We start from the raw sequence: 26434 nt of genomic DNA on the forward strand, positions 1-26434 counted from the left end.
AAGCTGAGGATAAAGAAGAACAGGAAATGGAAGCAGAGAACATTAAGAATGCAGAGAAAAATAAGTCATGTGACTCTATCAAAATGATGATGGCACTGGGAGTCATTCAATTAGGTCTCCATGTTAAGAATAATCTGGTTTTTGTTTCTCAATTTTAGAAAAACGGAGATAAGAGACAACAATAAAAAGTGTAGAGTTGGGGTTTAGTTAAGGAAAAAAAGGAAAGGGAGGGAAGGGGAGGCGCCCCTTACCACTCCAAAGGAATCACTGCCTATTCTACACACACCTACTGTCATAGAGTGAGGGATGCAGGGCTCTGTAAAAGTCTCCATCAGGGAGCGCGACAGTGAAGTAGGAGAGCAAGGATGTTTTCCAAAGTTTCTCATTAGTAAGGGCTAAAACAAATAGGGTTGGTCCTCCATTTACCAGGAAACTAAATAAATTACATTATGTCATTCCCTGAAACACTCTGATAACCAAGCTTCCTTTTTATTTAAAAGTGGAACTTCTGTATCACAACAGGGGGGAAAAACAGTCTGTATTACAATTTTGACATTTTCATCTGTTTATTTTTCTTTGAGTGGGCATTTCTATCCATCATTAGCTCACAAAAACTAGCATACATAGAACTGAAAATCACATAAGGAAGCAACAAAAGAATAACAACAATAATAGTTCCAACAATGTAAGTGGCACTTGGTCATTTTTATGGATGTGAATATTGAGGTATTAAAATGGTAGAAAAGAGCAGGAAAGAGGTTTTTATCCAAGATGGACCATTTTAAAGGTAGCCTATCATGGGACTTAGCACTGGTAGAGACCTGGAAAGGGCTCCAAAGGTGAAATGCATCATCACTTCCAGCCTCCAAAACAGGCTGTAAGTTAAGCCCAGCTTTTGTCTTTTGAATCATTGGTAAGGATGTTTTTGGTCTCTCAGCTACTCTCTCAGCAAATCAACCCTCTAATATTTAACGAGCAATGAATATATGGAGAACAAAGTAATCTTAAGATGGGGACGAGAAACTGTATTTCTTTACTTTTATTTCTTCCTGTTGTCTCTGCTACCTCATCTTTTCCCCACCTAAATAGAGCCACGAAAAAAAAAAAAAATCAAAAGTACTTTTGTTCACAGGATTCCTAGTTTACGGCCAGGGCCATCCTTGGGATACTTTTTGCATAATCCTGATATAATACATTGTATTTGGCACTGAAATCAATTGGTTACTAGTCTACATAAACTCTATTCTATACAAATATTAGGAAGGGGAGCAATCTGGAATATATAGTAGCAATTAACAAATTAGAGATCATCTGCTAATATGTCAGAATGCATAGGCAATAGCCTGATGGGGTGGTCACGGGCATCACATGGGACAGCATATGTGAAAGGACTCTACACGACAAAGCACTTTAGACATCAAGGTCATTATTATTGTTGTTATTATGGTATAGCAACTGATACAGTTTGGGGAAAATAAACCCCAAGAAGGCAAAAGCTCTGGTCAGATTAAATACAAGGAATCATTTCCTCTCCATGTCTAACAGTTGGCACTTGGCAATGATAATGAAATGTGTGGAGAGACACATCTTGGGCCTATAAAATAGAAATTTGAATATACAAATATATATTATGAAGTATGGTAGGATACAAATTGATGTAAAAATATGCTTTGCTTTCCCTGTTTCATGATTTTCAAAAGCATAAAATTTTGTGTTGTTGGATGTTGAAGCAGAGTTAGTAAACCCTTTTGGTTATGTTTTAAGAATGTTTTCACAGTCTATGTTACTACAGTGTTGGTATCTTACTTGTTGAATAGCTTTCTGAAATATTTAGCACTCAACCAAAAATAACTAAACATTAATACAGATCATTCTAGTAATATGTTTAGTTATATTTTGGGGGGTAGTAAGAATGGAGTGATGAGAGTAGAAATTCAAAAAGATTTGCTAGTTAGCCCATTTTGAATGAAGTGTTTGAGATAGTCAAGTAATCCCGGTGGGTAGGATGTCCATATCTTCCTTGTGAATTAGGAAATGGCCTGAGGCTTTAGCTGTAGGAGGTACTGTAGGAAGATGGTAAGTCAGGAAGAGATTCCTCTCCTGCCCCCAGGCCAACTAGTTACTGTGGCAAGACCCTTGTACCCAGAAAGCATTTCTTGGGTCAGTGTTTGACAATCAACCATTCTTCAAGATGGTGGAGCTGCTCAGGTTCAACAGACAGCAGAGTCAATAACCTTGCCTCATGAGACCAAATCCCAGGGCTTTTGGAAATTACTCACTGTCCAAGAATCCTGGGCAACTATCTTGAAGGATAATCTTCCCATTTCTTAGGTCACTCTTGTCATGTTACTGGCCTTTATTTCAATTCCAGTTAGATTATAAAGTGCAGTATGAAATGTTGACCCTTCAGAAAGAACGTAATGAGCACAACTACCCTCCACGAAATCCCACGTTCAAATTACTGGCAGAATCACCGTCCATATCTGAGAATGTACAGAAACTTGGTCATCATTGTTGTTGCCTTTATCATCACCAGCATCAGCATCATTAGCATCACAGTTGCAGTATCATGATCATGTCAAGTGATGTGGCAAGGTCAGAAAAGCCAACATCAAGACACTGTCCAGTTTGGGTGTGTAAATATTATCCTGTGTTTCTTGGCCCATTTAGCAAACACTTTCTTTTCAGTGATAAACCTATGCCCCCCATATGGGGCGTGTTCATGGAGAAAATATTCATCACATTCGTCTCTTCCTTGTTCATAGTAATGGTAGGGGACTTTTCTATACCCTTCTGTCCTAGAAAAGAAATAAAGAAAAGGAGAGAAAGACTGAGATGAAGAATGAAGTATTCATTTACAAGACTCCATTATGTGCCCAGTAAATGCATTTACTTGCAAACCCATGCATGATTCTTGTCCATGAACTCACTTAAAAGCTATTATACATAAAAGCTTTTAGGAAGACATACCAGATCCTTAGTGCCTTAATAAATCAAATAAAATTTATATATCACACCAATTACATGCAAAAATATAGCTACCCTTTGAAGGAGGAAATGGTGTATAATGGAAACAAACTTTGGATAACCTGATTGCTCTTGCAGAGCTTGAAGAAGCTTAGTGATTTTTCAGAGTAAGATATTTGGTTCATCTGCACTCCATTATGCTTATAGTTAGGGTAGAGATATTTGATTATGAAGATTGTGGCTTAGTTACCATTTTGACAATATGATTAGAACGCTCTCTGAATTATATTGTGCCCATCGTTGGTAGGGAAATATATTTCATTACCTTCATGAAGCATGGAACGTTTGTTTTATTATCTACTTAGAAACTATCCCACCAGCAGGCATATACTGTGGATAAACATACCCAATTTAAATAAGGATCTGACAGATTACTCACTTAGTAGTGAAATATAATTTCCAGGAACTCTCATTAAGGTATCAGCTTCTCTGAGGCTTCAGGACATTTTGTCCTTCAAGATCAAATACAACCATTGAGTAGACAGCCATCTATCAACCACTAGAGCAGCAGAAATGACAAACCTGCTTTGCAAATTAAATAACCACTGAACTTGTTCTGTATTTCCAAGCCACAAGTCCCTGATATGCCTCAGACTAAGGGAAAAATGTTCCTTCTGACATTTGACATTAGACCGTGGTAAATATTTTTCTTTTTTATCATCCCTAAAAGTCACAACTTGATGCACTGACAATAAAATGTCATGTCAGCAAAGAATGCTGGGAAATAATTATTGCTTTATCTGTTTCTCAGATTTATGATATTAAAATGAATTGTGATATTTTGACAACATATCAGAATTGGAGATGCATAAAAATAATTTCCTGTGATCTTACTTGCAATAGGTGTCATTTATCATCCCGTAGACGTGAATGCCATAACAGGCATCCATGGCCAGAATGAAGGTAAACCAACCCGTGCTGAGATAAGAGCCAGACTGGACTCTGTAGGCGGAACAAAAACAAACAATGACAAACAAAACAAAACAACACAGAAGACATACACAGAGCAACAGCAAAGTGTGATGAGAAACGGGCAACATTTTATCAAAAACATAGCCCTTGTTATCAGGAAAAAACATAAGGAAACTTGACAATCTGTCAAAGATACACACTTATTTCAAATTATCTCTGAATAATTTATAGGCATGCTCTCAGTCTTAGTACCTTAAGCCTAGAAGCTATGTTGTATGGAAGAGAAGACAAATGGTGGATATCTGGAGTCAAATAACCCTGCTCCTTTCAGGTGAAAAATAATTTAGTTGATTTCCCGTAAGACACAAATTAGTACTCTATATCAGAGGACAGGTTTTCTAAAGTTGCTTGGAGCCCTGATGGGAGCTGAGTGATAATGGTGTTATCTTACTTACCTGGACATGTCACTTTCTCTGAGGCTTGATAAGTGAAAATTGGATGCAGTGCAGGTGAATGACTTGGTCTGTGAAAGCATCTGAAAAGTTTTCCTTCACTGTTTTCCAGGCGTCATGAGACAAGACTTTTCCTTTGTAAGACCTATCATACCAGTCTCTTTAATACGCTGTTATTGAACACCACACCTACCCTGTGCCCCTCACCGTTGTAGGTGCCGTGGATGCAGTAATTATCACAAAAACCAAGGCTTTTGTCTTCCTGCAGGCCAGAGGATTGGATCTGGAGGTGACTGTATTATAAAGGTTGATCAGGGAAGGACTTTTTGATAACAGAAGCAAAGATCTGGGAAAAAAGGGGGTGGGAGAGGGTGAATGGGAAGAAACCGTGTAAGCCGTACTGGAAAGGCAGCCTCACGTGGGTAGCCTTTCAACGCCCTCTTGGTCACATAAGAGGGGGCCTTGGGCCCGGAACACTTCCTTACCAAGGAGTTCTCGCAGCCTGTGCTGGACTTATCACCCTGTGTGTGAATATCTTTCTCTGTTTCACAGTCAAGGTGTACGCATTTGCTTAAGTGTCATATGGCACGTGGCTAACCTCACTGCTATATCCATCTCCTTTAAAAAGGGGATGGGGTCTTTTGTTCTGTGGCACAAGAGGGTTGCATGCAGGCCAAGAGCCTGTGTCAGCTGCTGGGAGGGACCTGCTGCCTGTGGGGGGCCGATGCCCACTATTAGAGCTGACTTTGCTCTATCTCTTCTCTGTGTGAGGATAGCATTTTTCCATCCAGTGCTTGACTGTGTTGTGTTTTCTTTTGTGACTCCAATACCAAGATACAGTGGGCAGAAGTGTTTGGACTTCTACTCCTGGTGATAAGCCACAGATGCCCCTTGCTCAACAGACCGTATGAGAGAAGAGTGTCCCAGGAAGTGTTCCATCTCACAAATATGAGGAGTGTGCTTGGTATGTTTAAGGAAGAGGTGGGAAGTACAGTAACTGAAGGGGGAGAGTAATTAGATAAGTCCTGACTGGAGGATTCTGTCAAGTTCCAAATGGTTCAAGGGAATATTTGATCTCCATATTTGTCTTTAGCCAAGACAACCCAATCCATCCAATACAGATGATGGCCTATCTGCTTAAAACTTTCCCCGCAGGGGCATCTGGGTCACCCAGGTTGCTTGGCAACTGAGTAGCACCACTGTCTTAAAAAGACTATGTTTCCTATCTTCCATCTAGATGTCTTGGTAAACTAGAACATGGCCGGCTCTTCTCCTCCAAACCAACACTTCACCACTGGTACAGCACTCTAGCCAGTAGTTGTTCCCACTGATGTCCAATAACCTTGCTGCAGTTCTCCAGGGCCAAGCCATCAGTGTGCTACAATTAGGACCCTGAATCCTTTGATTCCTTTTTAAAATTTTATTTATTTATTTTAAAGAAGATGTTGGGGGTAGGAGTTTATTAATTAATTTATTTATTTTTGCTGTGTTGGGTCTTCGCTTGTGTGCGAGGGCTTTCTCTAGTTGTGGCAAGCGGGGGCCAGTCTTCATCGCGGTGCGCGGGCCTCTCACTATCGCGGCCTCTCTTGTTGCAGAGCACAGGCTCCAGACGCGCAGGCTCAGTAGTTGTGGCTCACGGGCCTAGCCGCTCCGCGGCATGTGGGATCCTCCCAGACCAGGGCTTAGAACCCGTGTCCCCTGCATTAGCAGGCAGATTCTCAACCACTGCGCCACCAGGGAAGCCCTGATTCCTTTTTTTTGAACAGGCACCACTTGGTATCAAATCACTTAAAACAGGCAAGCATTTCAGACGCACAGCGGGGGTTGATAACTGGATTTTTAACCTTTATTTTCATCGACTTTGGTTGATTTGGAAGGAGAAACAGACCCAGAGCATTTATATCCACCCCCTCTGCCTATTTGTCACTGAGTCTGAAATGCCGCTATGTAAATTGACTTCCTTTGTATCTCCCGGTGTGTCTTCTAAATGGAAAACATTCCAGAAACAGGATCCCATTCAGTTACATGCACTCTCCTCTGTGATAGGAACACTAGCAGCAGCATGGGTTAGGAGCAGGTGCCAAATGGGTGGGAAGACACAGCACAGCGAGGGGAAGACACAAAAGAGCAAGCTGGCTTAGGAGAGAATGGAACCTGCAGTCAATCCTGCATTCTGGGGTCTGAGGAGGAACAGCGATGATGGGACCTGCTTAAAGCATCAACTGCTTAAAAAGTCATTTGAAAATTGGGAGAGGTCAGAAGAATAGAGTCTTGACTAAAAGCTCCCAAATCGAAACTAGAAATTTTATCTATGTACTGACTTTTTCCAGTTATTATTCCTGCTGAATTGTATTTTCCCCCTTCTTCTTGCCTTTTCCTTCTACTTTTTCTACCTTCCAATCCTCTCTATCCTTCTTCATTACTAGGCTGACCAAGCACTAGTAGAGATCACTAAAAATTACAGCATCTGTTTGCACATGATGAGAAAAGACAGGTCTCACATATTCACCCATTTATTCATTTTTTTTCAACAAACATTCATTGTGATCCTATTTTATGCCACTGACTCTGCTAGGAGCTGGTGATGAATATGGGATATTTTCTTAAAGAGCACACGGTCTAGTGGAGGGAGGCACACATGTTAACACAATTAGTCACAATCAGTGTAACAAAGTGGAGTTTCAGAGTCAGTACCAAGTGCAGTACAGAACAGAAGTGAGAATGTCTGGTTTCCCATTCCAGCTGTGCCACTACTCAAATGTCAAGCTTTGGACAACTTATTTGGCCTCTTTGGGTCATCTTTGTTTCCTTGTCTCTAAAGTGAGATAGTTCAACTAGTCCTACCTAAGGTTTCTTCTAATTTTAAAATCAAATGATTCTGCAATCATCACCTTCAGTGGTCAATCTGTTTTATTCTTTAGCCCTTTGGCAGTTCCATGTTCCATGTGTGTTGGATGGGTAATTAACAAGCATATTAATTGATCAGGTCACATTTAATGCACACTTGTGTGATGGGCATGCCACTACAGTTTTACCTGGCAATGGTGGTGGCTACAGTTACTAATTTTGGAGGGAGACGCTCCATGCTTTCCTCTTTCACACGATTGCTCATGGAAGGTGTTGGAGTATCTAAGACCAAAGGCACAGCCATAGCATTGAGGGTAAAGCTTAATTTAAGTGAGAAAAAAATCTAAATTAGGGCAAATTGGGTTTTTTTTAATGCATTTTTCCAGGAGCCAGTCCCTCCACGGAGTTGCTGTCAAGGACCAAAATAATATTAGAGCCCTGGAATAAAGGGGGGATCATTTGTGTGACATATGGACCCCTCCTCTGCAAAATAAGCTCCGCTGGCTAACTCTGATCCAGCCCAGATATTCGTGTCTGAGAGTTCAACAGCCAAGCTTTCAGAACAGAACCCCATAGGGTACAGCTGTCAAAGTGATTTCTCTACATATTTATCTTCTCTTTACCACAGGAAAAGAGGGTCAGGAATTTCAGGGTTGGGCATCTGGTCAAAGATCTTTCCATCTCACCACCTAATAAGGAAATGTTTACGTTTCTGATGTTGATTACTTTTAAGCCTGACCTAATTTATTTTGTGTCTGGATAGACATCATAATCACTAGCTCAAAAGCTCTTCAAGCAAAAAGCTGTGTTGCATTTGATTCAGACTGGGAGGTTCATACTGCCCAAGTGCCCTGTCCCACAAACAGCACTTCATTAGACAGTTGCGTTTTTTCCCCTGGTGCCTCTGATATATTTGGGATGTGATATCATGTGAGGTTTCCTACCGATAATACTTGCTGGAGCTAGCAAAGTGGTTTCTTCTCAAAATACTCAGAGCTAATGTCCATATAACGATACTTGCAGTGGAATAATGGCAGCTGCTGGATTAATACAGGAATTCTTCTGAATAAATGCCCTGATGATCTGGGTCCCTAAGGGAATTCACTGGCTTGGATGGCACTGTATCTGGGAATTCTTGTAGCTGCACCATTTCTAAACTCTCCTGCTGTGTGGGTGTACTAGAAAGGAGGAAGTATAAATTATACACCCTAGGAGACCTTTGGAGGTTCAATAAAAACAATAACAAAAAGACTTGAGCTGATGTACGTGAAGTTGTTTATGCTTTTCAGCTTAGAGAGACCTAGTGATAACCATCAGATGCCTTAAAAAATTCTAAAAGGGTCTCTTCTGGGACCAAATATTGTCTTGTAATTTGTCACTCATGCACGCAACACTATGTACCAGCTGGCCATCAGCCATGGCACTTTTTATACCTTCCACATTTGGGGATCGATAAAAACAATTATTGTCATCTACAAATAAACAATCAAGATTCCCATAGGGATGATAAGAGAATTTAAGCCCCTAATTCAGTACAATAGGAAAGCTTAAATTACTGCAGCAGAATAATGAGCCATGCAGGGGAAAATAAAGGCAGGAGTGTTAAAAGGAAGCTATCAATCATTTGTTTCCACCGGCCAAGCTTTGCATCCCACTGCTCCTTGGTAATCAAGATAGTTACCACTTGGAAACTACGTGAATTTACTTGCTCATCTCTTGGAAAAATGATGTTGTCAACACCTTGATGTAGCACATGCTTGAAGGCATATCATTTAAAATATGATCTTTCATCTAGTTTATTACCAATAAAATATAAGCTACCATGCCCCTTGATGTTTACCCCTGTTCCTTGATGTCTAAAGGCCATCACATGGCCACAGGGATTCGTTGTCTGTCATGCTGGCCTTATTTTTATCAGTCTCAATATTTGTGGCTGTCAGCATCCTTCATTCACCTGCACGCTTGCTTCTGAGCATGATCCCTCACCTTCTCCTTTCTGGAAACATATTATGAAGCATTTCTTTCCTATTGCCTGGCAAGCTGAAACTTTCTAGTGAGTGACATTTCCCTGTGGGATAATTTCAGGGGAGGAACTGAGGACACAGAAATGGTTACTTTTCAAAAGAAAACTGAATTACATTGAACTTACTATCTATTCACAGGATGCTCTAATTATTGAGCACCATTAGCTCAATGACTTTGGTTCTGAACTCAAGAAGTTTATACTTTGATGGGCAAAATAATAGCACTTTCTCTATATTGCGATTTTTAAATCTTGGCCTATTTTATTTTATTTTTTATTTATTTTGCGGTACTTGGGCCTCTCACTGTTGTGGCCTCTCCCGTTGCGGAGCACAGGCTTCGGACGCGCAGGCTCAGCGGCCATGGCTCACGGGCCCAGCCGCTCCGCGGGATGTGGGATCTTCCCGGATCGGGGCACAAACCCGTGTCCCCTGCATCGGCAGGCGGACTCTCAACCACTGCGCCACCAGGGAAGCCCTCGGCCTATTTTAAATGAGACAGTTCTCTGTTGTGCTGTGTAATAAGTCCTCTTTCACATTTCACCAGATTCCTCTCTGTTCCAAGCTCCCCTGAGCCCAAAGAGGGCAGTAGACTTCTTGACTCCCTGGTGTATAGTCTTTGGCTCAGGGGGGTTTGCCGTGGGAATGTCTCTGACCCCAAATGCAGGCTCTCCAGGCTCTCCTTATCTACAGTTCCCAGTCTGGCTTCTCACTGTCCCACTGGCTTTCCTCACCAGCCAAGCATCTTACTTTCTTCTCCTTCTTGACAAGTCTATCTGAAGCCATTCAGGTTTGCTCAATACTGAATTATTATCTTATCTGTCAACACAGCCCTAGCAATCCGCAAATTCACTTGGCCTGAACCCAAAGGGCGGGTCGTAGCCTGCAATGGGGGATGTACAGTGAGGAAGGGCAACGAGTGTCAAGGAGCAAGGATACAGAGTCCAGTTGCCTCCATCTCTGTGCCTGCCTCTTCTTCATGGAATGGTTCCTTTGGGAGCCTTCAGTCCTACCGTTTCTAATTCATTTCTTCCATGAGCTAATGCAAACAAGGTCTGGGGCATTCCAAGTGAAAATTTCAAAAACATAATAATCGTTTATTAAAGCCCAGAGAAGATCCAGACCCTCCCGACAATGGAGATTTATTGGCCAGCACAATATTGGCAGTAGTTTCTGAAATCTGCTATACTCAGGAGCAAAAAGGAAATTTTATAAAAGAATTAATCAACATTTCATGTCTTGTTTTAACACTATTGGATCTCAGTTCTCTCATCATTATACTATACTGGCAGGATAAATAAAAATAGAAAGTAAGTTTCCATATACCTTCCTAGGGAGATGGAATACCTGACAGAATACAGATTATTCAATTAAAAACATTCTTCCCCCATTTTTTTTCAAAAGCACATGGATAATGAAAGAATACATTTAAACAAAGAGACTGGCCAAGAAAAACAGCTGGTGATTATCAGTAGCACCTTGGGATTCAATCTAATATTGTGAACCAGTCTAATGAAAGGAGAGCTCAAAGTGTGGAAGCAATTTCAGCTGTCCCCAAGTCATATACTTTTGTATGTCATTCGACAGTCGGGAGCTATGGTAATACTCTGGACTTGGCCCATTGTATTAACACTGTATATTGGTACTATCTGTCAATGGGACATGCCCAGCAAATCTTTAGGCAGCAACAACTTTCTGCACATCAGTCGGCAGAACTCCCCACCTTGGCTTGAATCATTTGCAAATGGACATAAACTTTTCAAATGGATAAAAACATCATACTGTGGATGATTCCTAAGAGAATGCACCAAATGAAAGGAATCTAGGCCTGGAAAATAATGAAAAGTGGACCATGGGTAAATGGAGAAAGCCATAACTCTTAGAGGACTGTACTACCATCCCAGCCCGCTAATGCAAAATGCCTGTGCTAAGCAGTAGGCTCTTGGACTGTAAATATAACAAATAATTTTCTTGCTGTAGATTCAACAGGACTCTATGACTAGTGACGAATGCAATGAAATTGTACAAAAGGAGCATAATAAGAAATGACTGTGTTCTTTTCAAAATGTACATTTAAAAGTAAAATGGTATAGCTCCCAAAGATATGATTTATGACTGCTGTAGAAATAGCAGATACCACTCACAAAGTTTACTTTTTTCATTCATCTCAGAAATTAAAAGGTTATTTTGCTCTTACCCAAGCCCTCTCAACTGGAAAAGTTGATTTCTGGGATTTCATTCAATTTTTTAAATGAACAATGGAACCTCAGGTATGGCAAGGATGGATAGTGGAGATCTCTTTGGGCAACTTCATTAAGGCAGGACTGGTTCCATAACCATTCAGTATTGGCTGAATTGTATCCCCAAATTCATATGGTTAAGCCCTAACCCCCCATTGTGATGGTGTATCGAGATGGGGCCTTTGGGAGGTAATTAGTCATGAAGGTAGGGCCCTACTGATGGGATTACTGCCCTTATGTGAAGAGAAAGAGACACCAGAGCTCTCTCCTTTCATGCTATATGAGGACATAGCAAGAAGGCTACAAGCCAGAAGGAGAGTTCTCACCAGAAACTGACCATGTTGGCATCTTGATCTTGGACCACCAGCTTCCAAAACTACCTGAAAATGAATTTCTGTTGTTTAAGCCACCCAGTATAGGGTATTTTGTTCCAGCAGCCCAAGCAGACTAAGGCAATGGGTACTTCTCAGGGCCCCCCCCTGACAAACCTGACCTCCCACTGTATTTTCCAGGACTTCTCTTCCTGAACTCCCATGTCTAGTCACATGGGTCCATTTATGACTCCTTAGCACATCTTGTATGTGTCAGTCTCTGTCTTTTTTTTCTCTTGACTTGTGTACATGTTCCTTCTTCCTGAAATGCTCTCCCCATGACTTCTCCTGTTTCTAATCTTATAAAGCTTTGATCCCCTCGTCCTTTCAAGAAAGATTCGCTGGGTGCACTGTAAGTGTGAGGCGCTGCGCCAGGCGCTGGAAAGACCAAGTTGCCCCTGATCTCAAATCAGGGCCAAGGCAGGGAGACAGACTCGATGACTATTTGCAAAAATAGGGTTATCAAGGGGGTAATTCCCCTGTGAGTGCTATGAGAGTACTGAGGGAAGAGCAACAGACGCCGCTGGAGGGAATTGGGGAACGTAGGATTTGAGAGCTGAGCTGCAGATTAAGGCTAAGGAAGCACACCAGGCAGAAAAAGGAGCAGAGGGAGAGCCTTTCGGGCAGAGGGAATGGGCTGTGCAGCTGCACTTGGGGAATGAGACTAACGGGAATACAGGGTAGCTCTGGTCTGTCCTCTAATCTGGAAGAAACCTCAAAGCATCATCAGTGCTTAATTTCCATAATAAATTATTGGTTAGAGACAGGATGCATAAGTAACACTGACTTGTCTTTTTCCCCTTACATTATGTTTTGAAATATTAGAGATATCTTGATGTTCTGTATAGCTAGTTTTTTCAGCTGAAGGAAATTTATGGATCTGGAGAAAAGTATCTAGGGGAAAATTGGCAGAATTATATTTTTTCTTCCTCATTAAATTCTTCATTAATTCAGAACTGAGAAAAGTGTTAACAATACATGACTAAGAATAAAAACAATTAAAAAATGTGTGAGGCTATTGGAGGTACCCAGTGGTGTTCATCTGTGTTATAAACTAAGTTACAAGGCAGGAGCAAACTCCTAAGTTACAAGGCAGGAGCAAACTCATCTAATCTCCACGTAGTCTCCAAGCCGACTTCCTCAGTACACACCTGAAGGCTCACAACCTGTTCCACTTAAAAGGGAAACAGTTTTTACAAAAACATTTAATTTACTGAGTTTGCTTTTTTTGTTTTGTTTTGTTTTTTTAATTGGAAATGAAAATGGATACCACTGCTGCTTTAAGGACATGAACCCTTTGAAATACCTTTCTGGTCTAGAAATGCTGAGCTAAATGACTTCCATAGTAACATCTCCTTTACCCAGTGAAGCTTCTGGGAGAAGGGATTACACTATGTACACTAACACCTAACCTCCACTCTGAGTAACTCTCGCCTTCCCTGGATCTCCGGTTTTCCTAAATGGCCCATAATTTTGAGGACGTGAGGTATTACGGATAGTCTGTGTGGGTTCTAGTTTCAGACTATTCAAGCTACCATAGAGGCCCTTGTCTCAACAACAATAGATTTTCTGTCAACTTTCCTGTGATAGATTGTATTGATCGTCTCCTCCTTGAACATGGCTTGCTCATGCGTCAGTAACTTTCCTGCCTTACGACTTTAGGCTTGGCCAAATGACTTAATTTGACCCATGGACCATAAGTAGAAGTGAACATTGAGACAGTTCTCAGTGGAGATTTTAAGAAGTGTCACATGGTTCCCATTTCTTACACTTCTTCCCTCCATCATGAGAACAACACATCCCAGGTAGAGGGTGCTCCTTCAGCCTGGGTCCCGTGACGCAGATACGAGCCCAAAACTAGAGCCAAGTTCAGCTAACCTAGTAGAGCTATAGCTCATCACAGACCTGTGAATACTAAATAAATGTTCTTGTAAGCCACTGAGTTTTAGGGTTATTTGATATGCAGCAAAAAGCTAAGTAAACATTTTTTGATAAATAATAACTGCTATTATTTATGGAGCATTTATATGTACTAGGCATTGTACCAAGAGCTGTACATAGGTCATTTTATTTAATTCTCACAACAACCCCATCCTATAGGGAGTATTAATATCCCCACTATCCAAATGAAGGTTTGGGGAGATATAAAGTACTTGCCCAAAGACAGTCATATCAGAGAAATCAGGTTCTTAACTAAGTTCTTTCTTGGTTACCGTCATTCTCAGTATTGCCGGAGGAGGTATCACATGTCTGATAGAGCAGTCATCAAAAGACCTCAATGCTTCTGGTTCTACTGTTAACTCTCTAGGCAATCTTGAACATCTTGCTTCTTCTAGGGCCACATTTTCTTCTTTTTTTTTTTTGGTGGCAGAATAAGAGGATTGACCTAGGTAGGCTTAGGGTCTTTCATCACTGAAGTTCTGTAATTGTAGTTATAGTAACATAATCCACGTTAGAGAGATTGTAAATGTCTAGCTGATAAAGAGTTATTATCACCACTTTATAGATTTGTGTTTATAGCCTTACCATTCAAAACACTTTTTAGAATTTCAGCCATGGTCATGTTCAAACAATAGCTTTAGGCCACTGATGTAGATATGTACATTAACTTTAAAAAGAAATAAAGGGTATGTATGTCAATCCCAATCTCCCAATCCATCCCACCCCCCTTTCCCCCCTTGATATCCACACATTTGTACTCTACATCTGTGTCTCTATTTCCGCTTTGCAAATAAGTTCATCTTTACCATTTTTCTAGATTCCACATATACGTGTTAATATACGATATTTGTTTTTCTCTTTCTGACTTCACTCTGTATGAAAGTTTCTATATATACACTACTATGTATAAAATAGATAGCTAACGAGAACAGACTGTTTAGCACAGGGAACTCTACTTAATGTACTGTGGTGACCTAAATGAGAAGGAAATCCAAGGAAGAGGGGATATAAATATACGTGTGGCTGATTCACTTTGCTGTACAACAGAAACTAACACAACACTGTAAAGCAACTATACTCTAATTAAAAAAAAAAAAAAGAAACGAAAGAAAGGAGGAAAGGACAAGGGAAGGAGGGAGGGAGGGGGGGAGGAAGGGGTAAGTCCTGAAAATAAAGATCAAGTTCCTAGATTTACTTCATTCCCCAGGCATGGCTTCCTTTCAGCCCTTAGATTCTGCAACCTTTTAATAAATTGTCCTCTGCGGCTTGTGTCAGCTGAAGGAGGCATCTGTTCCTTGCAACCAAAGATTTGAAGTTGGATTGGTTGACCTCCAAGATCCTTTCTAACATAATGAGTCTATTTAATACTCTAGGTATAAATAGGGGCTTTGCTTCTACTGAATCCTTAATTCTTATTAACAATCACTATCTGATCTGATCCAAGTTCTATACTTAGGCTTAAATAAGTTGCTTCTTTCTAACTTACCCTTCAACTTATCTTGAAATCATGCCCTTCCTAAATTGATGTGGTCTTCAGTATTCTGAATGCTAATCACCTGTCTCTACCTAAGGCATAGGTGCCTGTTCCCTGCTAACCTGATAAAGGTAATTAAAGGAAGGTTTTGGCTTTCTCTCCTATTTCTTTTATCAGCAATTCCCTCTGCATATACTTCCCTAAGACTAAGGAGAAAAAAAAAAAAAAGGAAAGATTGTAATCAGGTAGGAGAATATCTAAATAGATAAAAGACTTTTTCCTACTACTTGAAGTTTTTAGAAGAGAAAAGAAAGGACTCACTTTCCCTTGGCTTTTTTTTTTTTTTTTTTTTTTTTTGCAGTACACGGGCCTTTCGCTGTCGTGGCCTCTCCCGTTGCGGAGCACAGGCTCCGGACGCGCAGGCTCAGCGGCCATGGCTCACGGGCCCAGCCGCTCCGCGGCATGTGGGATCCTCCTGGACCGGGGCACGAACCCGTGTCCCCTGCATCGGCAGGCGGACTCTCAACCACTGCGCCACCAGGGAAGCCCTCCCTTAGCTTTTTGACTTAACTGGAAATTGAGTTAAACCAAGCTTTTCCTTTAGAAATAGTTCTAGCACAGAATCAGACTCAAACTTGCTTCTGACAAAAATGAGCCCTTGTTGACATACAGCATTGTATTAGTTTCAGGTGTACAACATAATGCTTGACATTTGTATGTATATATTTCGAAATGATCACCACAATAAATCTAGTTATCATTCGTCACCACACACAGTTTCAGAATTAAAAAAATAATTTTTAAACAACTGAAAAGGATTAAGACAGGGTTTAACAAGGATTTAAGACAGAGACTTCAGGTGGTTTCACCCCATTGAAGGAGAATTGGGTATCCACGCTTGATGCTAAGGTCTCCAATATCACTGGGATCATCATTAAACCACCTTCGTCCACAGCCAAGCAGCCAGCTACACATAAAACTGAAATTAAAAAAATACAAAGCAGCACTGACCTTCTTCTGATTAAGAAAGACCAATTTTTCTGCCACTTCCTGCCTATCTGAATCTATTATCGCTATTCTGAGTTACACGGCTCAATAAATCCTGAAATAAATTATTTTGAGGGGAATATTTATTTTCAATAGGCAAAGCTAAGCTGTACCCCCATCATCCCCGTCTATTAAAGTTGTTTTGATTTGGCCCACTAAAGATAATTCAATTAGAAGTATAATCCAATTAGGAAAGGTCAGAAGTAACAACTGACATATGGGTCTTCAGGGACTGATAATTTTAGTCTCCAACTTAGAGAAGGAGGTTTTATTTGTCATTTTTCCAATAGGCTGAGATTCATTGACTACCTTATACACAATACCTTTGCCAAATTATAGTCTATCATCAATGTGTCAAACAGACACTTATCTAGTTCTTCTACTCCAGTACCAGCTGATTCCTAAGAGGGGCATCTGTCTGCGCCAGAAGAACACCCGAATTCAGGTGACTTAGTGATGGAATCTTCCTTGAAACAGTCAAAGCTAATGGTGTCTCACCTATTAAGCAAGATGATTGTCCACTAAGGTAGAATGTTATTCCAATTTAATTCTGCCCAGGAATTTTAGTCCTAAGAAATCCATTGTTCTCTCTATTCTTGGGATGGGATAGGGTTTGGAAGCTATCCAGATTTTCCAGTTGAGCTAGATTCCTTGCCTGGTGAAGCAAAGAATTTCTTTCACGGAGGTGTGTCTTCCCACAGCGTTGATACACAGGTTGGCCAGCAACCTGGTGAAAGGACCTGTGTGTCCGCTGCTTACAGTAAATCTGTACCTGTGGAGTCCTTCTGTGCACACCCTCCCCATACCAAAGCTTCTCCTGTACGAGGCCCTTTTATCTAAGGACGAGCTTTCTGATCAGAGAAAAGGTAACGGCAATAATTCCAATCAGAAGAGATAACTTCCATGTGACTCTGGCATTCTTCTAGCCCAGTAATTATTTTCCTTATTGAAGTATAGTTGATATGCAATATTGTGTTAGTTTCAGGTGTACAGCATAGTGATTCAGTGTTTTGCAAATTATATATATTCCATTATACAATGATTGTTACAAGGTGATTACAAGATAATGGGTATAATCCCCTGTGCAATAGAGTATATCATTGCTGCTTATTTATTTTATATACAGTGGTTTGTATCTGTTAATCTCTTACCCTTAATTTGCCCCTCCCCCCTCCCTCGCCCATTTGGTAATTACAAATTTGTTTTCTATGTCCGTGAGTCAGTTTCTGTTTTGTATATACATTGAGCCCAGTAATATTGTTGATCCAGAGTAGACAAAATTTCATAAAGTGGGAACTAGAACACAGAGCAAAAGCAATATATCTTAGAAGATGCCAGGAGAAATGCAGAACAGGACTTAGAAAATTCCTCTTATTTGAGAGCATCTAACTGAAACATGAGAATGTTGTGAGCTCCACAGATTTTCCTACATTGCAACAGTCACAAAATGTCAGAAATCTCCACGCCTAGCTATAAAAATGAGAAGGACACAGGAAAACAGTTGAGAAGATCCTCCACCTTGCATATTTGCTTTCACCAGCTGATGATAACAGTTTATGACCATGTTTCTGACTAAAGGGGCTGCAAAGAAGTGACGAGAAGAGCTACCGAACTCTGAAGGCTGTCGAACAGCAGCAGTAGATGAACAGAATCGCTCCTATTTTTGGAGCTTACGGATTGGCTTCCCTTCATTCCTCTCTCTTCCCCTTACCTCTGCTTAGTCTTAAGTGTCCATAATCATGCCAAGAGGATGAAAAGAAATATAGTTGTTTTTTGTAGAGGGGAAATATGAGGCATGAAATTTTGTGAAAGCTTCACCCCAAAATAAGAAAGTAGGTTGAAGGAAGCTGCCTTCCTTCCTTATGAACTGGTTAAAGGGAACTGGTGAGTGATGTCGACCAGCTCCCTCTCCATCTTTGCAGCCACAGTCCTTGTGCTCCTAGGCTGAACATTCTAGACCCTTCCACCATTTTTCCACTCTGGAAAAACTCTTTACTGTCATCAGAGGCCCAAATCTCTGATGTGATGATTGTGATTCCACAATCCTATTCCTTCTCCCAAGGGCATCTTTCTTCCTATGCAGTACTGGGATCCCACTCTCTACACCCAGAGTCCTGGCTCCACTTCCCAGCCATAGCCCTGGTCCCACTCTCCCTAGAGGCATTGTTTCCATCCTCTGCACCTTTTCCCAAGCTCCATTTACCACCACTGCTACTGATAATGGATTCTGATTTTATTGTCCTGGGAGTATAGTCTGGGTATTCGTACTTAATAAAAATTGTTTTAAAAAGGGGGTTCCTGGGTGATTATAATGTGATGTGTGTAGCCAGGGTTGAAGATCACTGCTATAAATGCTTGTTAGGTTTGAGGATTCTATTAGAAGTTGAGTTCCACTTTATTATGAATTAAATTAGCTTTTGAGGATTGGCCTGAGAATCTAACCACTGTTTTAATATTTGTTTCTTTAGGAAAATATGTCCCAATTTATAAATAGCTGACTTGCAAACTGACTGGAAACTTGCCAGTGAAGGAATGCTGGTAAGCAAAGGTATCCTGACTTTTTTTGAAAAGTTTGTTTATTTATTTAATTAAAGTATAATTGATTAGTATAGTCGATTTGCAATATTACATTAATTTCAGGTGTACAGCATAATGATTCAATATTTTATAGATTATACTCCATTTAAACTTATTACAAAATAATGGCTATATTTCCCTGTGCTGTACAATACATCCTTGTTGCTTATCTATTCAATACACAGTAGTTTGTATCTCTTAATCTCATACCCCTGTCTTGCCTCTCCCTTCTTCCCTCTCCCCACTGGTAACCACTAATTTGTTTTCCATATCTGTAAGTTTGCTTCTATTTTTTTATATACACTCATTTGTTTTATTTTTTAGATTCCACATATAAGTGATAACATACAGTGTTTGTCTTTCTGTGTCTGAGTTACTTCACTAAGCTTAATACCCTCAAGGTCTATCCATGTTGTTGCAAATGGCAAAATTTCATTCTTTTTTATGGGTTGAATAATATTCCATTGTGTGTATATAAATGTATCCCATCTTAATAACTATGTCTGGCACACATTAGGCACTCAATTTGTCCAACTTAGTTGAATAATTTTTGGAAGGCAGGCTGTTCCTAAGTAGAAATTGCTAACATTTTCCCCCCAAGGAATTTTAAACAGTTTACCAATGTTTTCTCATTGATGATGTAACAGAGGTACTTACTGATATACCTAAGGATATACCACATGTCAGAGATACAACCCAAATCACCATGCAAAATTTGGTAAACCTCACGTGTACCCCTTGTATCCATTTACCTCCAGAATCAGGTTTTCCCCCAGCTTTACTGAGATATTGATGACACATAACATACGAAAGTTTAAGGTGTACAACGTAATGATTAGGTACATGTACACACTGCAAAGTGATCACCACAATAAGGTTAGCTAACATTTCCATCCCTTCGTGCTATTACAATTTGTGTGTGTGTGCACACGTATACGTGTGTGTGTTGATAACATTTAAGACTTATTCTCTCAAAATTTTTCAGGTATATAATACGTTATTGTTAGTTATAGTCACCATGCTGTGCATTAGATCCCCAGCTCTTATTATCTTATAATTGAGATAGAATCAAATTTTAAAATCCTTTTTTTAGTCAGTTGACCCACAGCTCAGCCAAAATTCCGATTTCATCTATCAGGATTGAAATGTGCTCTGCATTTTTTATAAATAACAAATCATAGCACAGCGGTGGCCATACATGGCATGCCAAAGAAAGGAGAATAAACAAAGACGGGGCTCCAAAAGGTGGGAAGATGTGTTTTTGTAATTTATTGGACCCACAGTAGACATATCAACATCAAGAGGTGTATTCACTGTTAAATTCCTGAAATCATGAGGTAAAATATCAATTTACCTAAGTTAATTTTAGTCTTTTGAATTTTTCACTGCAAAGCAAACTCTCAGAAAATTAAGTGTCATTTGTACCTTCCTGAAGTCATAAAGCACATGCTTAATGGAATCTCGTGGCGATTAATGTCTTAGGTCATTCTACAGGCACAGGGAAGTCTCTTTCCTCCCTGCTTTTGGCTGCCATCATGCACCCCTCTTGCCACTGTTGCCTCCAGTTTTGCAATCAACAAAGTCCAGAAAGTGACATTTGCATACTGGCCCCGTAGGAAAAGCTTCCTCAGTCTTCCTGTCAGCACAAAGCTCATTCAATTACGTTCGGCCTCAGAAGTGCCGTTTTATTTATCAGAAGGCCACTTTCCAGTTTTTAATTGGCTCTGGACCTGCCACTTCTCTGAGCAACCCTGACTGTAAGAGCAATTGCCATTCATCTCGGGCTGTGCTTGTGGCTAGCAATCATCCATAACTGGTATGCTGCTAACAGGATTAGTGCATGAGAGACAGTGCCCAGCCTTATTGAGAAGCCTTTCTAAAACAAGCTGGCAGCTGCTGATTTGCACATTGCAAGAGAAGAAAACCTAAGTGCTCGCAACTGTGGTGCTGTGAGTACTGTTTCCTTCCATTCATAGTTCGAGAATTAATGGTGATATTAACGCAGCCAAGAAAGATGTCAGAGAGGAGATGGCTCCAGCTCCTGAATTATCTTGTTTAATTTATTTGTTTTGGATGATGGCTCCATGATTCTCCAGGATATGTGCATCACCCTCAACTCTGTCCTCTTCCTCACCTTCGTGTCCTGTTAGTTACTGGGTTGTGTTAACTCTTCACGTTACCTCTCACATCTGTTTCTTTGTATCCCTCTACTACTTTAAAACCCTGGGTAAAAAGGTGGCTTGGGTGTAGGCTTCAGATTGGGACAGTCACCCATTGTGGTACATCTATGAAATCTGTGTACACATTTAACAGAAGGGAATGACGTGGTGGCTGGGCTGGAGGCAACAGTGGATATGAGTCCAGTCTCAGGGAGCCACCACCAACACCCAAGACGTCCCTTCACAATCTTGGCATTTTCTTTAAAATCACAAAAAAATAGGAAGCGGGGATGGTGGTAAAATTTTTAAAAAGGGAAACACTTAAGCACTGCTATGAAGAAAGGTATGTTTTCTGATCTCCCTACCCAATAATTTTCTAGTCACAGGTGACTTTATTGTGGAAACAGCCTCTCTGTATTTCCTGGTGAGGTGTTGAAACTGAAAAAGCACAATCTGGGCTAGACACAGAGTCAATATTCTTTGATTCAGTTTCAGCTCTTCACTGTGGCACTTTCCCCCGTCATCTCTTTCAAGAAGACAATGCAAAGGAAAATCAGATTTTTCTCTAATCAAGGGTAAGGAATGATTTCTAGATTTGTGATAATCAAGGAGTTTCAAAGAACTCAGTGTTGGTTAAAATATTATAGCCATTCAAGTCCTGATTTCATATTGCAACATACCACCCAAAACTTCTTTCGATTATTATCATTTTCTCCTTTGTACACCAATACAAAAGTAACAGTATTTAATAAGCATGTTAAACATAGGCCTAGCACTATTAAGTGGAAGGATCTTTGAGTGAATGAATGGATGAATTAGTTTCTCCCAACAAGTCACCTAGAAAAATGTGCTTCTGTAAAAAGCGGGATGGAGCATGGAGGGGAAGGAACCACTTTTCTCTTGATAACCATTATTTTCCCCTAACACACAAATTTCCTTTCTTGACATTCACGACATTACAGAGGATAACTCAGGGATACGTGATCTTAGCAGTTTCTTTTTGTCTTAAAAGAAATACATCCAGGATTTGGTTCAAGAGTTACATCTTGTGCAATTTGTGTTTTAGACAAAGGTACGTTATTTTTATTTTTAGGCTACCTGGCATGTGAAAATAGGAGAAAAAATTGGTAACTTACTAGCTTATTTAGAAAGAATCATTTTGAATATTAAGTCCTCTTGAATATGCTGAAATATCTGAAATGATTATTGTACCTTGAAAGTACTGAGGGAAAGAAAACTGAAATTTAAAGATTCAGTGCTAAGAAATACACTAACTAATGAAGGAGTAAAAAACAATATATATTTAGCACCTAAGGAGTTAATACATACACACACACACACACACACACACACACACACACACACACACACATATATATATATATATAAAAACATGGAAAAAGGGATTCATTTCTTTCAACTTAATTTATGCCCCACATTGTTTCAGGAGCACATCGGTTGCATAAAAACAGGGGAAGACAATACGTGTGCATTTAGTTAACGAGCACTGTGCAGCTACTCAACAAACACCAAGCACAGCAAGGTGCATGCCATGAGCCTGGCCCTGCACCACTAAGGCATTTTGCTTTTTGATGTTGAGTAATTCTTGTATCAAAAAGGAAAACACATAAACATCTTTGTGTGTTTTAATGCCCAAGCCCTTAGAAGAGCCATGAAGTATTTTGTCTATAATAATACGGCATTTCCCTGAATAAAGAGTTCTATGGCTTGGGGAGGAACTGGTCTCAAAAGTGGCCCTAAAACCCCATTTCTCCCCTTACGGAATGTCCAACATTGTCCCAACAGTGCTTCAAAGGAAGTATTTTTAAAAGTCAGATCGGTAATTTTCCACCCTCTTCTTGGGATCCTAGACCCTCACAATTCACCCTGCTCTGTTTTCTCTCTCCCTCCGGCCTTTGTCCTTGTCTCCTCACTTTGTTCCCAGCATCAGGGACAACGTGCTCATGGAGAAGTTTGACTCCCTAGTCCGGGATTCTATCATTTCCTGCTTCCCTGACCTACCTTTGATGCCCCCCTGTTCTGTGGTGAACTGGAGTGACAAGACAAGGAGTTATTGCTTCTAAGCAGAGGAAGCTATCTGAACGATTAACCCTCTGGAGCAAAGAGCAATCATGTTTGCTCACAGTGAGGAAACATGGAGACACTTGAAGCCTCATCAGTAAAGAAAACTAGAGCTAATAGGGGGATTCTACAAGCTCACTGACAATCAGTTGGTGCTGTGTTTGGGTTAATCTCTCTTTTGGCTATTTTATAGAAAATATTTCAAATTAAGAAAATAAAATCCTATGATAAACAAATGAGACCTAATGAAACTTAAAAGCTTTTACACAGCAAAGGAAACCATAAACAAGACAAAAAGACAACCCTCAGAATGGGGGAAAATATTTGCAAATGAAGCAACTGACAAAGGATTAATTTCCAAAACCTACAAGCAACTCATGCAGCTCAATATCAGAAAAACAAACAACTCAATCCAAAAATGGGCAGAAGACCTAAATAGACATTTCTCCAAAGAAGGTATACAGATTGCCAACAAACACATGAAAGAATGCTCAACATCATTAATCATTAGAGAAATGCAAATCAAAGCTACAATGAGATATCATCTCACACTGCTCAGAATGGCCATCATCAAAAAATCTACAAACAATAAATGCTGGAGGGGGAGTGGAGAAAAGGGAACCCTCTTGCACTGTTGGTGGGAATGTAAAGTGATACAGCCACTATGGAGAACAGTATGGAAGTTCCTTAAAACACTAAAAATAGAACTACCATATGACCCAGCAATCCCACTACTGGGCATATACCCTGAGAAAACCATAATTCAAAAAGAGTCATGTACCAAAATGTTCATTGCAGCTCTATTTACAATAGCCAGGACATGGAAGCAACCTAAGTGTCCATCTACAGATGAATTGATAAAGAAGATGTTGCACATATATACAATGGAATATTACTCAGCCATAAAAAGGAACGTAACTGAGTTATTTGTAGTGAGGTGGATGGACCTAGAGACTGTCATACAGAGTGAAGTAAGTCAGAAAGAGAAAAACAAATACCGTATGCTAACACATATATAAGGAATCTAAAAGAAAAAAAAAAAGAAAGAAAGAAAAGAAAATGGCCAGAAGAACCTAGAGGCAAGAAGGGAATAAAGACGCAGACCTACTAGAGAATGGACTTGAGGGTACGGGGAGGGGCTAGGGTAAGCTGGGACAAAGTGAGAGAGTGGCATGGACATATATACACTACCAAATGTAAAATAGATAGCTAGTGGGAAGCAGCCGCATAGCACAGGGAGATCAGCTTGGTGCTTTGTGACCACCTAGAGGGGTGGGATAGGGAGGGTGGGAGGGAGGGAGATGCAAGAGGGAAGAGATATGAGGACATATGTATATGTATAACTGATTCACTTTGTTATAAAGCAGAACACCATTGTAAAGCAATTATACTCTAATAAAGATGTTTAAAAAAATCCTATGATAATTCCTATGCTGCATAAATTGTTCCAGATTACCCTAAAATATGGAACATTTCCCAGTTCATATAACCAATCTGGCATCACACTGATACTGAAACCCAAGAAAGAGCCAAAAGGGGGTAAGGATGAAAAATGAGAGTACAATCCCATTTATAATTACAGACTCAAAAATCTTCAACTAAAACCCAACCAACTGACCACAGCACTAAATTAAATAGCCATACTCTATCGCCAGACAGGTTCTATTCCAGGAGGGCAAGGATAATTTAATATAAGTAAAGCTGTTAATATGGTACTTCTCAAGTGTGTTAGGTTGAACCCTAAATCAGTGGGATACTAAAGAGTATTATACAAGGGAAAGAGGAACAGGTAATGTTTGGGAATGGTGGGTTTAACAAATTTAACTGAAATATAACTGACATACAGCACTGTATGTGTTTAACATGTTCAGCGTAATGATTTGACTTACATACATTTTGATACCATTGCCACAATAAGTTCAGTTAACACCTATCATCTCAGATAGATACAAAAAACATGTGGGTTTTTTTGGTGGTAAGAACTTTTAGGATCTACTCTTTTAGCAACCTTCAAATACAGAATTACTCACCATATAGCATTATGGTGTCTGTGTTTTTTTAACTGAATTTCTTGACTGCTGGACTTCTCAGCATCTTCATATGATAAGAGCTAATATATCTCTAAGAAGTCAATATGTAAGGCAGCATTTCCCCAAGCTATTTGACTAGATGACAATTTCCTCCCCCCCTCAACTTTTTTTGATGGACCAGCCTGAGGAAAAAGTGTTCTTGGGGAAATTTTTTGGTGGAGTCTATATTAATTTAATGCATTGTATCAGTCATTGAAGGTGACACCATATGATTTCTTTAGGAGATACCAGAAAGAATTTGATGCAATCCAATATTCGATCCAAATAAAATTGTTTTAATCTACAACCAAAGGGATATCTGCTTAATGTAATAAAGAATCCCTCTCTTAGACTAAGTGCCAGCATCATAAGTAATGGTAAAATACTAGAAGGTATGTGTCATTAAGGTCAGGAATAAGAAAAATGTGTATGCTGTTATTATTTTTTTTCTTTAACATTGTTCTGGAAATTTTAGAGAATGGAGTAAGACATGAAATGTTAATGATGAGAAGAAACAGAGCTCTTATACCTACATGAAATAATTGTTTAAAAATTGTAGAAGGAAAGGGCCTACTGTATAGCACAAGGAACTATACTCAAAATTTTATAATAACTTATAAGGGAAAAGAATCTGAAAAAGAATATATATATAACTGAATCAATTTGCTGTACACCTGAATCAATTTGCTGTACACTAACGCAACATTGTAAATCAACTATACTTCAATAAAGAAAATAAAAAATTTAAAAAATTGTAGAAGGAAGCTCAAAACTATTAGAATGAGAGCTTGATAAAATGGTCAAATACGAAATATATATATTTGAAAATGAATAGTTTTCTCTTATAACCAGAACTAATAAGTAGAAAATATAATGTACTGAAATATTCCTAAAATTCATAATAACAGCAAAAATATTTTTTTAAATACTAAAGAATAATCTTAATAAAAATTTGTGGGGCTTTCAGGACTGGACTACCAGTTTCACTCACTGGGAAGACTGAAGGCTGAAAATATGTCTATTCTTCCCAAATTAATGAGTTTGAATGCAATTCTGACCAAAATTCTACTGGTGCACACTACGTTCACAGCAGCACTATTCACAATGACCAAGACGTGAAAACAACCTAGATGTCCATCGATAGATGAATGGATAAAGGAGATGTGGTACACACACACACACACACACACACACACACACACACACACACACACA

The 26434-nt window shown here is 39.7% G+C and overlaps 1 protein-coding gene across 3 annotated transcripts in view; it reads right to left on the reverse strand.

The window, feature by feature from the left end:
• Positions 1 to 468: 468 nt before the first annotated feature.
• Positions 469 to 26434, reverse strand: part of ST6GALNAC3 (ST6 N-acetylgalactosaminide alpha-2,6-sialyltransferase 3) — a 570510-nt gene continuing 544544 nt past the window's right edge. The window contains exons 4-5 of one of the 3 annotated variants that reach the window (XM_029227562.1): positions 3862 to 3969; positions 469 to 2798 (exon numbers count right to left, since the gene is read on the reverse strand). In XM_029227562.1, the coding sequence (XP_029083395.1) occupies positions 2612 to 2798; positions 3862 to 3969 (295 nt within the window). In that variant the 3' untranslated portion in view covers positions 469 to 2611. Of the gene's footprint in view, positions 2799 to 3861; positions 3970 to 13945; positions 14291 to 26434 lie in introns of those variants that run through there. The other 2 variants (XM_029227565.1, XM_029227564.1) reach the window with 2 other exon arrangements.

The sequence above is a fragment of the Monodon monoceros genome, unplaced genomic scaffold, assembly GCF_005190385.1.
Source record: "Monodon monoceros isolate NGI ecotype Baffin Bay Population unplaced genomic scaffold, NGI_Narwhal_1 Super_Scaffold_18, whole genome shotgun sequence".
Classification (NCBI taxonomy): Eukaryota; Metazoa; Chordata; class Mammalia; order Artiodactyla; family Monodontidae; genus Monodon; species Monodon monoceros.